This window comes from Fusarium phalaenopsidis (genome assembly GCF_050370095.1).
Source record: "Fusarium phalaenopsidis strain FUZ10S chromosome Unknown contig_32302, whole genome shotgun sequence".
NCBI lineage: Eukaryota > Fungi > Ascomycota > Sordariomycetes > Hypocreales > Nectriaceae > Fusarium > Fusarium phalaenopsidis.
Genome location: NW_028145405.1, coordinates 3,653,138 through 3,666,398, shown reverse-complemented (window position 1 = coordinate 3,666,398; position 13,261 = coordinate 3,653,138). Strand labels below are relative to the sequence as shown.

General features: G+C 53.3%; 5 protein-coding genes and 1 non-coding gene across 6 annotated transcripts; 3 read left to right on the top strand and 3 right to left on the bottom strand.

Moving 5' to 3' along the window:
- Window positions 1-767: 767 nt before the first annotated feature.
- LRP88_08507 (hinge domain of cleavage stimulation factor subunit 2-domain-containing protein) lies at window positions 768-1,807 on the top strand (the record flags this gene model as incomplete). Its single annotated transcript, XM_083245011.1, has 4 exons — window positions 768-819; window positions 872-997; window positions 1,049-1,158; window positions 1,211-1,807. The coding sequence occupies 4 exons, from the start codon at window positions 768-770 to the stop codon at window positions 1,805-1,807; spliced, it is 885 nt and encodes a 294-aa protein (XP_083099505.1).
- Window positions 1,808-2,902: 1,095 nt separating this feature from the next.
- Window positions 2,903-5,552, bottom strand: LRP88_08506 (magnesium transporter CorA family protein; the record flags this gene model as incomplete). The annotated part of the gene is made up of 3 exons (XM_083245010.1): window positions 2,903-3,179; window positions 3,234-5,180; window positions 5,239-5,552. 3 exons carry the CDS (start codon window positions 5,550-5,552, stop codon window positions 2,903-2,905), a joined length of 2,538 nt encoding a protein of 845 aa, XP_083099504.1.
- An 836-nt stretch (window positions 5,553-6,388) lies between these two features.
- On the top strand, window positions 6,389-6,470 carry LRP88_08505. Its single transcript has one exon. It is a non-coding gene; the product is annotated as a tRNA-Ser (tRNA).
- Window positions 6,471-6,973: 503 nt separating this feature from the next.
- Window positions 6,974-8,687, bottom strand: LRP88_08504 (ribosome biosynthesis protein NOC4; the record flags this gene model as incomplete). Its single annotated transcript, XM_083245009.1, has 2 exons — window positions 6,974-7,141; window positions 7,194-8,687. The coding sequence occupies 2 exons, from the start codon at window positions 8,685-8,687 to the stop codon at window positions 6,974-6,976; spliced, it is 1,662 nt and encodes a 553-aa protein (XP_083099503.1).
- Window positions 8,688-9,043: 356 nt separating this feature from the next.
- On the top strand, window positions 9,044-9,967 carry LRP88_08503 (F1F0 ATP synthase subunit 4; the record flags this gene model as incomplete). The annotated part of the gene is made up of 4 exons (XM_083245008.1): window positions 9,044-9,074; window positions 9,161-9,609; window positions 9,670-9,892; window positions 9,945-9,967. The coding sequence occupies 4 exons, from the start codon at window positions 9,044-9,046 to the stop codon at window positions 9,965-9,967; spliced, it is 726 nt and encodes a 241-aa protein (XP_083099502.1).
- A 687-nt stretch (window positions 9,968-10,654) lies between these two features.
- LRP88_08502 (Man1-Src1p-C-terminal domain-containing protein) lies at window positions 10,655-12,808 on the bottom strand (the record flags this gene model as incomplete). The annotated part of the gene is made up of 2 exons (XM_083245007.1): window positions 10,655-11,240; window positions 11,355-12,808. 2 exons carry the CDS (start codon window positions 12,806-12,808, stop codon window positions 10,655-10,657), a joined length of 2,040 nt encoding a protein of 679 aa, XP_083099501.1.
- Between the last annotated feature and the right edge of the window lie 453 nt (window positions 12,809-13,261).

The window sequence follows — 13,261 nt, the reverse complement described above, 5'->3', positions numbered from 1 at the left end:
TGTTGTTTGCTGGATGCGACGAGGTTCGAGACGGGTATAAGTTGGTAGGTATGAATGCGACAGCAGCGCGGGTCGCTAAAGAGCAGCTGAAAAGGAGAGCAGGCTTCAGGAGCAACCACAAGAAGATGGGTAAGAAAAGGATCAAATGCAGTGAATGAGAGACAGCATTCGTCGAGAGTGGCTGCGGACCGGCACCTCACACTCGAGCAGCAAAAAGAGGAAGAATCGAAGCAATGCGAGAATAAAGAGTTTGGTTGTTCCTATTCTTACATTTCTTAAAGGCCACCTTTTTCCAACTGCGGCTGACTAGGTAGGTGCGGTACCTATCTCTTGGTCCTTCCGCGCCTAGCTTGGGGCCTGCCTGCCTCAGAACAGGGTCCTGGTATCTTCAATTGAGCTAAGCCTAAAAGGGTTTGATCCCGAGCTTCGAAGCGCTGGGCCGGAAAATCTCCGGTTTCTATTGGAGCTTCGCATGCGTCAAGCACTGCAGACGGGAAGGAAGGGAAGCTCTGGTTCAGCCTGCCGCTGTAGGTCCACTAAATCAGATCGCAAGGCTGAGAAATTCCACCCATCACTCTCTTCCAACTTTCCTACACCATCACCATTTCTCTCTGCAACCGCCATCTAAACCAACTATTCCGGTTTAGATAGTTTTCTCGTTCATTTCCATACTCTGCGCCGCACTTACACATCCTCGACAAACACGCGATCTCTCTTTTCGTATACGAGATAATCTTCTTTGTTGCCTCCCCGGCCATCTAGTCAACATGTCGACGAGGCCACCATCTCGCGTTGTGTTTGTGGGCAACATCCCATATGGTAGGTGCCGCCAACTACGTTTGTGGCATACTGTATCTGACCAGACTCGCAGGACTCACCGAGGAGCAAATCACCGAAATCTTCAGCAGCGCCGGCAAGGTCGAACGCTTTCGCCTCGTCTACGATTCCGAGACTGGACGACCAAAGGGCTTTGGCTTTGCAGACTACCCGGATACCGGTACGATTCCTCGATCGCCGACATACATTCACTTCTAACCGACTTTGATAGACTCGGCCTCTTCAGCTGTGCGCAATCTGAACGACTACGAGATCATGGGCAGGAAGCTTCGCGTTGACTTCTCTAACGAGCAGAAGAGCACCGATGAAGACAAGGACCAGGTACTAGGCATGCGAGCTCTATTCAGATTCATACTCTAACCTTGGAAACCAGGGCGGCTCAGGCTATAACCCACACGGCTCTAATGGCGCCGGCCCCGGTTACAGCTCTCAGCCAAGCACTCTCCCTCCTCTGCCCGCCGGAAAGGAGCTTCCGCACGGCGTTACCTGCACCGATGCTATCTCGCGCACTCTTGAAACCCTCCCGCCTCCCCAACTGCTCGACATTCTTTCCCAGATGAAGACCCTCGCGACCAACGAACCTCAGCGAGCTGCCGAGCTTCTCCAGCAAGCACCACAGTTGGCGTATGCAGTGTTTCAGGCTCTTCTTCTCATGGGTCTCGTCTCCCCCGAAGCTATTCAGTCGGTCGTCGAGCCCGGAGCACCTCCACCGGCTGCTGCTTATCCTCCCGCCCCAATGCCTGGCTACCCCGGAGCGAGTAACACTCCTCCAGTCGCCAGTATGCCATATCAGGCGCCTGCTCAGCCCTACGGCGCTCCTGCCGCTGCGCCCGCGCCGGCTGCCCAAGATCCTGATGCTCTGATGCGAGCTGTCATGGAGCTTCCTCAATCTCAGATCGACATGCTTCCTGAGGCTGAGAGGCAACAGATTTTGGCTCTCCGGGCTACATTTGCTGGCCAGCGGAGATGATTCCATGTATAGATACATTCGCGCAAGGTGCTTCGCCAGTCTGGAGACTCGCCAGAGGCGTCTCTCACCATGTGCTTGGAGGGTATTTGGATGTATTAGGCGTTCAGGCGCAGATATGGGCCATTGGTTTACATAGTCCAGGCGGAAACATGGTCCCTAACTAGTTTCTGGTCGTAGGGTGAAGGCTGGCAGCCAGATGATGTGACGTTGCAATTGTCTGGGCGTACTGTCTGGTAGTCACAACTCCGTCATGCCAAGGAGAAAGGGGTAACATGGCGGTATATTGAAGGCCAGTTGCCATAGTGAAGGCCGTCGTCATGATGGTGTAAGAGAGGCGGCAAGAACGCAATAGTTATGGGATAGGGATTGAACAGATACCCGCGACTGAGATTTACCGAAAAGAAAATGAAACATCATTCTATTGCCGGTGTCATTTTGAATACCTACAAATGGTCGAGTTTAGATGCGATCCCAGCTGTGCTTCAGGGGTGATGTAGGGTAAAGAAGGCCACATACCTAGGTAGTGACCAAGAATGACAACTTCTATTGCACGTAATCTATTCAGCCATGCATGAAACAGTTAATCGATGCCAAGGCTCGTTGATACTGTGATGCGGTTCATTTCCGATTTTTGGACTTGGTGTGAAGTACTTCTAGGGCATATTAGAGATAGGTTTCCTTTGCGTATCTTCAACACTACAATCAAGAAGGTAATCACGATAGCCAAGATACTCGGGTTTCGCTACGGCTCGCGCCCTAAAAGACATGTCAATTTTATGTATGCTCTCCCATGTAAACCGCACACCGAAAAGTATTGGGAACCCGAACTACCCAGCGCCAGATGTACTGTCTGGATGCGCCCCCAAGGCCCCCTAAACCAACCAGCCATTTCCAGACGAACAAGTGCTGTACCATAATAAACTCCAGGCCTACAGGTTGAAAATGCCGATAGGCAGATAGAAAGGAAAACCAAAAAAAGAGGGAGGGCGGCAAGACTGTACTGTGTGCCAACCGCTATATCGTGTGTGCCCAACTCTTGAAAGTAGCACTCGTGTGTATCCTTCGCTTCGGCTCTCCCATATGCGGGAGCGCCCCTTATACAATGTTGTATACCCTCTTGGCTATCATGTAGCATGCGAATCCAAAGAAAAGGAGACCAGCCGTGATCCAGACGAACCAGGTGAGGTCGCCTTCATACTCTTGGCCGGGCACCCAAACGTTCATGCCCCACAGACCGGTGATGATGTTCATGGGGAGCACGATTGTGCCCAGGACGGTGAGTTTTCCGAGCACGTCGGCTGTTTGTTCCTGGCGCTCGTTCATGCGGATGTTTATCTGGGCGAGATAGTTGCCATGAGATCGAGCAAGTATTCTATGCGTGTTAGTACAACTTTGTCCCTTGGTCTTATACTCATAGACAACTCACTTTTCGTAATGACCAAGATTGGCAGTCATGGTGATGATGTGATCTTGGATATCACCAAGATAGAGGCCAATCTCGGACCGAGGTGCAACCTCCCACCGCTCATTGCAGCGCTTGGCGAATCCTTTGATAACGTCCGCCTTGTTGCCCAGCAAGCGGTATAGACTCATGACCCTCTTTCTGCAGTCACCTACACGTCGAAGCATGTCACTATTAGGATCAGACGTTGTGACAGCATCGTCTGGCTTCGAGTTGTCCTCCTTCAGCCGCTTATCGGCGGATGAATGTAGCTTGAGGATGGCATCGTCAATCTCGTCGACCTCATCCTCGATATTCTGTATCAAGGGCTGAAAGACATCCGTGATGTCGTCGATAATGGCATACGAGATCCAGTCCGAAGATAGTATCAAGTAGTCGCGCAACTGACGAATTCGTCGGCGAACGTTGGCAGGATGCGGTGTCTTGGAGAAGTGGAAGCTCAGGACGCCTTCTCGGAAGACAACCACATACATATCGACAGGCTCCAGGAAGTTTTCGCTGTTGTTGTCTTGATCAAACGTTCGATAGTTGACAAAGTAGTAGTGCCGGAAGAGTTCAACCTTTTCGCGAGCCTCCTGCAGCATGATATCTTCTGCAGTAAGCGGATGGATGCCAAAGGCTTTGGATATGACCTTCATCTCAGGTTCAGTGGGACAGAGAACATCAAGCCACCAGACTGGTCGCTCGCCATATCTTATGATCTTATCTTTTGAACCCGCCGTAGTGTCCTGTGAGATGTGTAACAGGCTTTCTTCTGCTGACTTGCGGCCCGACGGAGTAGCCCGCCCTGACTCGCTTCTCGAGGCCACATGGGCCAATGGATCTTTCGAGGGGGACGTCGTTCCTTCAGGCCGGGTCTCGAGAGTATCGCGGGTGGCTGACAATGAGGGTTGGCGCGTATTAGCCTTGGACTCGCTATCTGTCCCCGAGCCCTGATTGCGAGCCTTGGTGGGAACAGCGATAGGGTCCAAATCCTCCTCATCAGACTCATCGTCAGAGAGAATTCTAGGATCTGGAATGAAGAGTTCTCGAAAACCCCCACCAGGCTGGACAAGCTCGGATATTGTCTGGCTGTGAATCGTGCTCTGGAACTCCTCGTTGAAGTAAGTGAACCGATAGGGCGTTTCCTCATCTGACTGGAACCAGCCTTTGCGCAACGGGCGGAGTCGTCCATTAATGAGCTGCGGCTCCGTGATCTTCTTGACGCGACGCTCCTCGGTCCGGTCCTCCTTCTCCATATGACTCCATTCTTCTAGGATGGACAAGTCGGGCCACTGACCGCGACGACGACGTGTTCGATACTGGCGCTGCTCCTGACCTCGTGACTGAGGCTCGTCATCTCCTATTTCGGACATACCAGGACCCGGGAAGCAAACATCCTGCTCAGCTTCGGCTACCATTCTTCGACCAAGCTCAGGTCGATTATCCCTTAGAACACTCCCGACATCAGAAAGGCCGTCAATCTCGCCTATCAAGCGATGTGGGGAGTCGTCACGGACGCTGCCGAGTTCATCCCGTATCATGACATCCCCTAGACTGAGTTCTATGCGATCGGCGGTGCCAAATGTGGGAGAACCCGGCATAGATGGCGGATGGTTGACATCGTAACGATCCTTTGCGCCAGATGAAGTTCCCAGCCGTGTCATGGAGGACTTGTTAGAGGGCCGGCGACTTCGGCTGTGACTTGACACCGCATCACTTGCGCCGTAGCCAGATAGACCAGTCTGTGAACGTCGTAGCCTCGATTCGCCTAGCAAAGGCGCAGATTCATCCCACTGCGAATGTTCTGGATGCTCCTCTTCGGCGGAAACGGCTGGGATCGAGCGGAGGCGGTTGCTACTTGGGCCTGTGAAGGGCGAGACCGGAGCCGGGACCGTCGATGATCGTCTGGGACGCATAGGGTGGTGGCCACTGAGTTGCATATTAGTGGGATGTTATAGAACCAATTGTTCATGCAAGCCAAGCTCACCGATGATCTAGCAATACTTCGCTATCAATGCTCGCGCCGCTCAAATTGGCCTTGGGGAGGTTGAAGAAACCCTCCCCGGCAGCCTCCTCAGCCTCGTCGCGTCCATCATCGTCGTCAAACGCCGCAAAACTCTTTCTGCGAGCGCGCTTCTTCTTGCCACCTCGGTGTCCCTTCCTCTTCCTGGGCTTGGGTCGATCGGGGGTAGAGTTGGAGGCGGAGGCGGAGCCAGAGGCAGCCGGCCGTTGGGTGGGAGTGCCAGGCGATTGAGTATTGCTTGGGTTGGCCAAGTTGCTAAAGCGATTGTTCGAAGCCATATCGTGCTCCTGAAGACAGGGACACTATGGAATTATGTGAAAAGGAGAAGAAAAGAAAGCGTCCAAGGTTGTGGAAAAGTCGTAGGAATGACTGCGCCGTGCCACCAAGCCGCAAATCCATGGATCAGTGATGATGTCAGCTACCTGGGGCTACCTGCCTGCCTACAGTTTGGCGCCTGCATCGGCCAGCTACAGGGGGGCGCTTGCCTGGAGCAATAATTGGCTTAGGGCACTTTTAGCTGGGTTCCCACTAACCGGCCACCAAAGTTACCGTCGGGTCAATCCCCGCAGCGGGGGGCGATGAGAGTTGGGGTTGCAGAGAAAGGTAAAAAGGAGGTCAATGTCAGAAGCGAATATCACCATGGTTGTAGATCGACAGCGTTTCTGGTGTTGAACCTAGCTCCTTGTCTCTTCTTTCCTGCCTTCTGGTATGCAACTCAAAGACAGCAATGTCGGTCATGTCTTGCAGCCTGGATGCACATGTCTGCTCCACACTCACCAGTCAATCGGCCATATCCGACCCTCGCCAACTTGGGGCTTCAAGGCGTTACCACATGACAACTGTTGGGTCTTAGACTCACCACGTTCACTCGCTGGGTTCCTGGTGACATGTGTCCAGCTGAGGACGTTTCTCGCTAAACAATATGTTAGCCGAATCTCCTCTTTCATCTTTACCGCAACATCAAAGAGGAGCCAGCGAGTTGTCATGATCATGGTGTGCAACATCACCGGCCCCACCAACTAGCGGTTGTCACCACTAGCTCGGTATCATGTCCGGCACGCGCCTTCAAGCCAGCGCAATATACTGCAACATCACACGACCTATCACAAGCAAAGGCGTGGTGGCAGAGTGGTCTAATGCGATAGACTAGAAATCTATTCTCTTCGGAGGCGTCTGTTCGAATCAGGCCCACGTCGATTAGTTTTTTGCTTCTTTTTGCTGTTGTTGTTGTTGTTGATGATTCAATTTTTGCCTTGTTTCGCGATTGGTGAGTATTTGCTCTTGGTGTTTCTGTTGCCACCGAGACGACAACTCAGCATGGTTTCTTTTTGTCGCCACTGCCTCTTATCTATGATAAGGTACTTAAGATAGCAAGAGTATCCCTGCTTTGAGAACTTGCGCCGTCGCGTGAGGCTTGTCAAGAAGCACTTAGCAACCCCAGCAACGACTAATACCACATGCTGTGCAAGGAAATACAGCATTTTGACGTCAAGGCTTGTTTGCATTGAAACATGTGTCCATACTGAGACTAACAAAGTATCCATTGCATATCATTCTAGAGTAACAACTTTTTGTGGAATGCCCAAAAACATTGCCATTTGCGCCATGTTCCTCACATCTCTCAGAATTACACGCGAGTCTAACTTGGGTATACGCAACAAACTAGCTTTTGCCATCCTTACAGTCCGTTTAACTGTCTTCACGCAACCTCAGTGGTCTGGGGCGACCCCTCAAAGTCCCACAGCTTGACAAGCAGGCTGTCGGGCTCAGCGTCACCGGCCTCATGTGGCAGGAAGACTTTCTTGGGAATATGAAACTCGACCACAGGTGCCTTCCTGACGTTCTTGGTTATCTCGGCCTCGAGGAGCTATCCAATAGTTAGAACCTTGTCATCAATCTCAAACGTAGCAACAACTTACAGTAGCATATGAGTGGTCGAGGAAATCCTCAATGTTGTAAGAAACCTTGGTGAACTGCTCAGAGATGACTTTGGTAATGGTGGCAACGTTCGGGTGGTAATGAGACTGGAGCTGCACAAGCTCCCAGAGACAGCTGTCAATCGCCTGCGTCTCCATTGGGTCCGTCTCCTCCGGCAGGAATGGGTCCTCAGCGCCATGTTCGCTCATGTGCTTCTTGACCTCGGGGTCCCTCTCCTCTCGGTGAATCATGAATGTGCATGTCGGGTGACGCTTAAGCAGGTTGTAGATCCAGGGGGTCACAAAGACGATGGCGCTGGGGGGCGCATTCAACGAAAGGCGGGCGAGGCGCTTGATAAAGCTGGCGACGAGCGCCGCCGGAAGATGGGTTGAGGCGAGGAAGGTGTCCAATAGGCGGAAGAATCGTGATCGGTGCTTGGAGTGAAGAATATCGCGATCCAGAAGGGAGTAGAGCTTTGTGTAGAAGGAGGGGTAGTCCAGATTCCGCTCCGAGATCAAGTAAAAGACACCTGAAAGGGCCAGGAGGGACATGGAACCGCCGACGTCGTAAGAGTTGGTCAGGAAGTCGGCGAGCAGCTCGGGCTTTGTGAACCAGGGAGCAATCACGGTCGAGATGATGTCGAGTATCCGCTTCCGCTGCTCCTTTTCCTCAGCGAGGGTCATGATAGCAAGCCACGCCTCTTGGCCTTGCTTCTTGTGCTGGGTGACATTTCGAAGAGGATGAGCCTTCTTCTTTGGCCGGGGGACGTAATAGTCCTCGAGCTCATCAGCGGATTCTGGAACGCCATCAAGAGCGGACAAGAGCGCAAAGCATCGATCAAAGAGTTCTGGTGAAGCATTGTCGTCTGAATGTTTCTCCACAATGTACTTGACTGAGCTGAACGTAAAGTAGCGGATGTCGTCGTACTGCTCAGCAAACTCCTCGATATAGACCTTGCTTGCGTCCTCGTTCTCACTCACAAGGAGTGATTCCATAATGTCGCGATGGAATGCCCGAGGGAAAATGTACTCCTCCTTGTCATACATGAACTGTCCCTCAGCCTTGAGCGTCCTCATGCAAAGAGTCAGGGCGGTCGGGGCCAGCTCCTCATCCCGAAGCATTGCGAGCAGAGTCTTCTTAAACTCTCCGAATTGCTCCTTGAGCCAGCCGACGACGACCAAGTCCTTCTCGGACAGGCTCTTCTTGGAGATGAGAGCACCCTGGGTGAGCAGCCGCACAAAGATGCGGCAGAGCGCGACGGTCGCCAGCATGCTCTCAGGCTCGCCCTTTTTGAAGTCATTGGCGGTGCTGAGAAGGACGGTAATGTCGTTGTAGTTCTTCCGCGACTCTAGGATACCTTGCTCCATGAGCAGGATCTTGGCGTTGGGATCCTCGGACTCATCGCTGGCGCTTGATGACCTCCGTCTCTTGGTGGGCTTCTCTTGAGTTGAGGACCGCTTGCGCTTGGAGCGCTCTTCTGTAGCGGCCTTGGGCATTTTGATCGCGTCACCTTAGACGTATCTCCTATACAATAAGATTAAAAAGGAAAGAAAGAAAAAAAAGACCCAAATATCGCTGGTTCTGTTGCAAGTCTCAAACTTCGATTCATTCAAGTTCATAAAGTTCACCGTCCAGAAATCTTTACTTGACTGTTGAAATTTCGCCCAATCACAGCTGACCCCGGCGCCAAGACCCTCACACGGCAAAATCCCGGCCGTGCCAGATCCCCTCCGATTTTCAAGGTCACGTGCATCTGATTGTTGCCGAGCTAGCGCGATAAAACCTCAACCTCACTTCCAGCTCCCCGATCAACGACAAGCCCACGATACCCCCATCACGTAACCATCTCACAATGGCGTCACGCTTGGCCCGAAGCGCCGTCGGTACGTTCTGAGAGCCCTCGATACTCGATCCCGGCCCAATTCTATCTCAATTGGCTCTCGCGACGACTCTTTCTGACCCCAAACAGGCGCTCCCCTCCTCCGACCCGTCCTCGCCCGCCGAGCCGCCCCTGCCATCTCCGCCGCCGCCGTGCGATTCAACAGCAATGTCCCCGCCGAGGAGCCCAAGAAGAAGGCCCAGAGCCTCATCGACGCCCTCCCCGGAAACAGCCTGCTCAGCAAGACCGCCATCCTGAGCTCCGCCGCCGGTCTCTCCATCTACGGCATCTCCAGCGAGTACTACGTCATGAACGAGGAGACCATCATCGCCATCTGCCTGCTCTCCGTCTGGGGTGGTCTGATCAAGTACGGTGGCCCTGCCTACAAGGAGTGGGCCGAGTCGCAGAACAACAAGATCAAGAACATCCTCAACAGCGCCCGTGCCGACCACACCGAGGCCGTCAAGGGTCGCATTGAGGACGTCAAGCAGATGGGCAGCGTCGTCGAGATCACCAAGAACCTGTTCGAGGTTTCCAAGGTAATTCCGAGATGGCCGTCGGATCCCGAGGCGACATATACTGATGGTACTGCGTGTTAGGAAACCGCCAAGCTCGAAGCTGAGGCTTTCGAGCTCGAGCAGAAGACCGCCCTGGCCGCCGAGGCCAAGAGCGTCCTTGACTCCTGGGTCCGATACGAGGGCCAGGTCAAGCAGCGACAGCAGAAGGAGCTCGCTCAGTCTGTCATCGCCAAGGTCCAGAAGGAGCTCGAGAACCCCAAGGTCCTCCAGCAGATCCTCCAGCAGAGCGTTGCCGACGTTGAGAGTGCGTGGATTTGTCCTGGATATCTAATTGACTATGCTGACACAGTTTACAGAGATCGTCGCCGCCAAGCAATAGATGACCAACCGCCGCTAGAGTCTCGATCCCTAGATTCCACGGTTTCCCTTTGTACCCCTTTTGTGTCATAAAACAACACCTGTGCATTAGCCGAATCAATCAAGACCCTAGTTCCTTCAGTGCTGGAAAGCTGTTGCCTGTGAGATACGTCAAGATAGGGTCAATTGCGTTTCAATTGGGTTTGTCGGAGCTATAATTTGCTCTTCGGGAAAGGTCGGGATCTCCGATATCGCCTATCCTATCTTCCGAGTTGAGCGAAAAATCAAAACAAATATCAACACTCGATGCCGTCTATTCTCTTTGCAGTGACTCAATTGGATTGGAATTTCCAACATCGATTGTCAATCTTCCGTCATGCCATTTGGCATTGGATTGTTGTATTCGTCTGGCGGACAAACTGACGGGGCGCGTACACGCTTGACTACAACAAGCAGATCACAGATCAAGATGACGTTACAAGAATGTTCAATAAGAAATTATTGTGCGTCTGTACATGGGCAATTATACACTCGAGAAAACCAGCAATCCTCAACGCCGGCCATCTGCTCCACGGATTCAAGACCCAAAGCATAGGTAGCCACCCACCCATCCGCCCGGCGCATCAAGACCAATAGATAAAAAAAGAAATATGATAAAGGACTGTCTGTTGTGAAAACAGGTCAGAAGAATCTGCTGTGAGAACAGCTATTAGTAGATCGGCCTCGGATCTTCCCACTTCTTGGGTTCCGGAGTCCCCTTTGCTGCTGGAGACTCATCCACTCCAGGGCCGAGTGACACGCGCCCACTTCGTCGTCTTCTAGCTCCATCGCCTGCGACAGGACCAATCCACTCCCAGGCACGGCCGACTTCGCCGCTGCGACCTTCTCTTTGACTGGTTCGAACATTGCTGTTTTGCTCAACCACAACTCGCACTCTCTGCCAGATGCGCTCACGCTCCGAGAGCGAGTGCACGGAGCGTAGAATATCATCTCTCAGGTTAGGCAGAAACAACCAAGGGTCATCAATATCTTCCTCACCCAGCTCCTTCTGGTTGGCCAATCTTCCCAGAACCAAGTCAACCAGAGCAGGAACCTGAGCCGAGGTAGCGACATGCTTGCGATACCGGGCTCGCATGTATAAGACAGTCAAGATTGACGTCACTAAAAGTCCAATTGTGAGTCGATATCTTGCCAGGCTGAGTCTGAGCGATCGTTTGAGCGCGCAGGTGAGCGGAAGGCGAGCGAGAGACGTGGACGATAGCCGTCGTTCTGGAAGATCGGGGGAACCGGGCGGTCTGTAGGGTCAATAGTGGATCTGGTTAGTGTTTTGGTCAGAAACGGTTTGAGGCAATGTCGTCGCTGTCGCGGAGCCGGTTGTCGACGCGTGTGGATAAAGAGATGGAACTTACGGTGCTGTCTCAACAATCTCGATTTCTTCCCTTGCGGTAACCTCCCCAATGGCAGCAGCCCAGAGCTCATCAAACTCATCCTCGTTGAGTCTCTTGGAGCGCTTTCGGCTGACAGTCTTCTTAAGTTCCTGTTCGGGGATGGCAGGAGACTCCTCCTTTTTGCCATCCTCAGTAACAAGCTCTCCGCACTCATACTTGGCCCGGCGTTCTCTGAGCTCTTCAATGGCCTTGTCGGCCACAGCCTTAACTCGTCGCGCCTTTTCGCCATCAGGCTCGCAGGTAGGTGGCAGAGGAACTAGGCCACCAAAGGACAGGGGATGCGGCTTGAGAATAAAGTCATGCTCGCATTGAACAGAAAAGTCCTTGAAGCAGTAGGCGTGTTGAGGGCAAGGCTCACACTGAGGCTCGATGTACGGGAGGAGAGCGTCAGGAACAGGAATCTCTGGTGGAACCAACGACTTCGCTGGTGCTCCGATCCCACAGTAGCCGACGGCCATCTTCTCCTGTCGATACCAAGCAAGATACGCGCCCAAGAGGGCCATGAAGAGGACCAGCAGGGGCGCGCCAAGACCACCCTTGCGAGCGACCTGACCAGCAGGTTTGCGCGGCTCAATTGTAGTCTCCCCTCTGCTTGCTGCCTCCTCTAGCTCGAGTTGCTCATCAGGAGTGAACTCCTCGCCAGGCTCAAGCAGATCAGGAGTCGGCTCACGATATTTGGGAGTTGGCTCGCGATACTTGGGAGTCGGGGCTTCAAGCGTCTCTTCATAATTATCGGAATAACCATCTGTTCGTCGCCTCGAAGTCGACTTGACGCTTCGGATAGTGTCTCCGCCGCCGGTTGTGCGTCGTCGGTTGGTTGGAGTCTTTTGAGCGGGTGAGCTCCCACTCTGGAATGGGTTATCGTATGTGAAGACGCTCTCATCGGGGTCTGGCATGATGGTCTCTTCCTCCTCGGGCTCCGCCTTGATCTTAGGTGTAACGGTTCGTCGAGTCTGACGGGTCGAGCGAGGAGCCTCATAGTCATCGTGGTCATCGACATGGGAGAGTGCCCGGCTCACGGATCGTGTGCTCCGCTTCGTCGGGCTTCTAAGCCTAGAAGCGGGGGTCGCGGGGACATCCTCCTCAGTCTTGATTCCTCTTGACACCTTTCGAGGAGACTTGGATCGCCGTTTCGAGACTGATGGGGGGGCGAGATCATAGTCGTCCCAGGTACCCGTGTCTTCGGCGCTACCGGCATTGACGATACCCATGCTAGATCGCTTGGCTCTTGCCCGCTGGGCTCGGAGCTTGGGAGCCTGAGACAAGACATGCTCCTCGACTAGCTCAACCAGCTGTGCCTTCTTTGCTGTTGCGGGGTACTCGACGTTGTGGGTGACGAGTATAGATCGTAGTCGCGGGATGGTGACTTTGTGGGCGTCAAAGCCCTCCTCGAGGTAATCCTCAACATCCGCCATGATGTCTGCTCTGTTGGAGCTTGGGATATGGTAGGACAAGTTGCAAAGGATGGAAGAGTGTGGGATGGCCGCAGATCATAGACCGTCCACGTTGTGTAGGTGAGGTCACGCAGCAGGATCAACAACAAAGATAGCTGCACTTTGCGCCTGGGTTAGCACCTGAAACCGCAATGGTCGCAGCACAGTCGCGAGTAGCGTCTTGCAAAAGATGCCCAGGCGGCGTGAGAAATTCCTGCTCGAGGTGGGGTGATGGACTTTTCCCTCTCGTCTGGACAGATTGTTGATACAGAGACCCTTGACGCAATGATAAAGTTGATAGCGCCGTTGTCTGTGGCAACTGGAGCCTGGAACTTGCACGTTCCTTGTCACTTGACCCGTGCGGTAGCTGCACCGCCACAGTGCGCCACAGTGCGCCACAGTGCGCCACAGTGCGCCACAGTGCGCCACATTTGT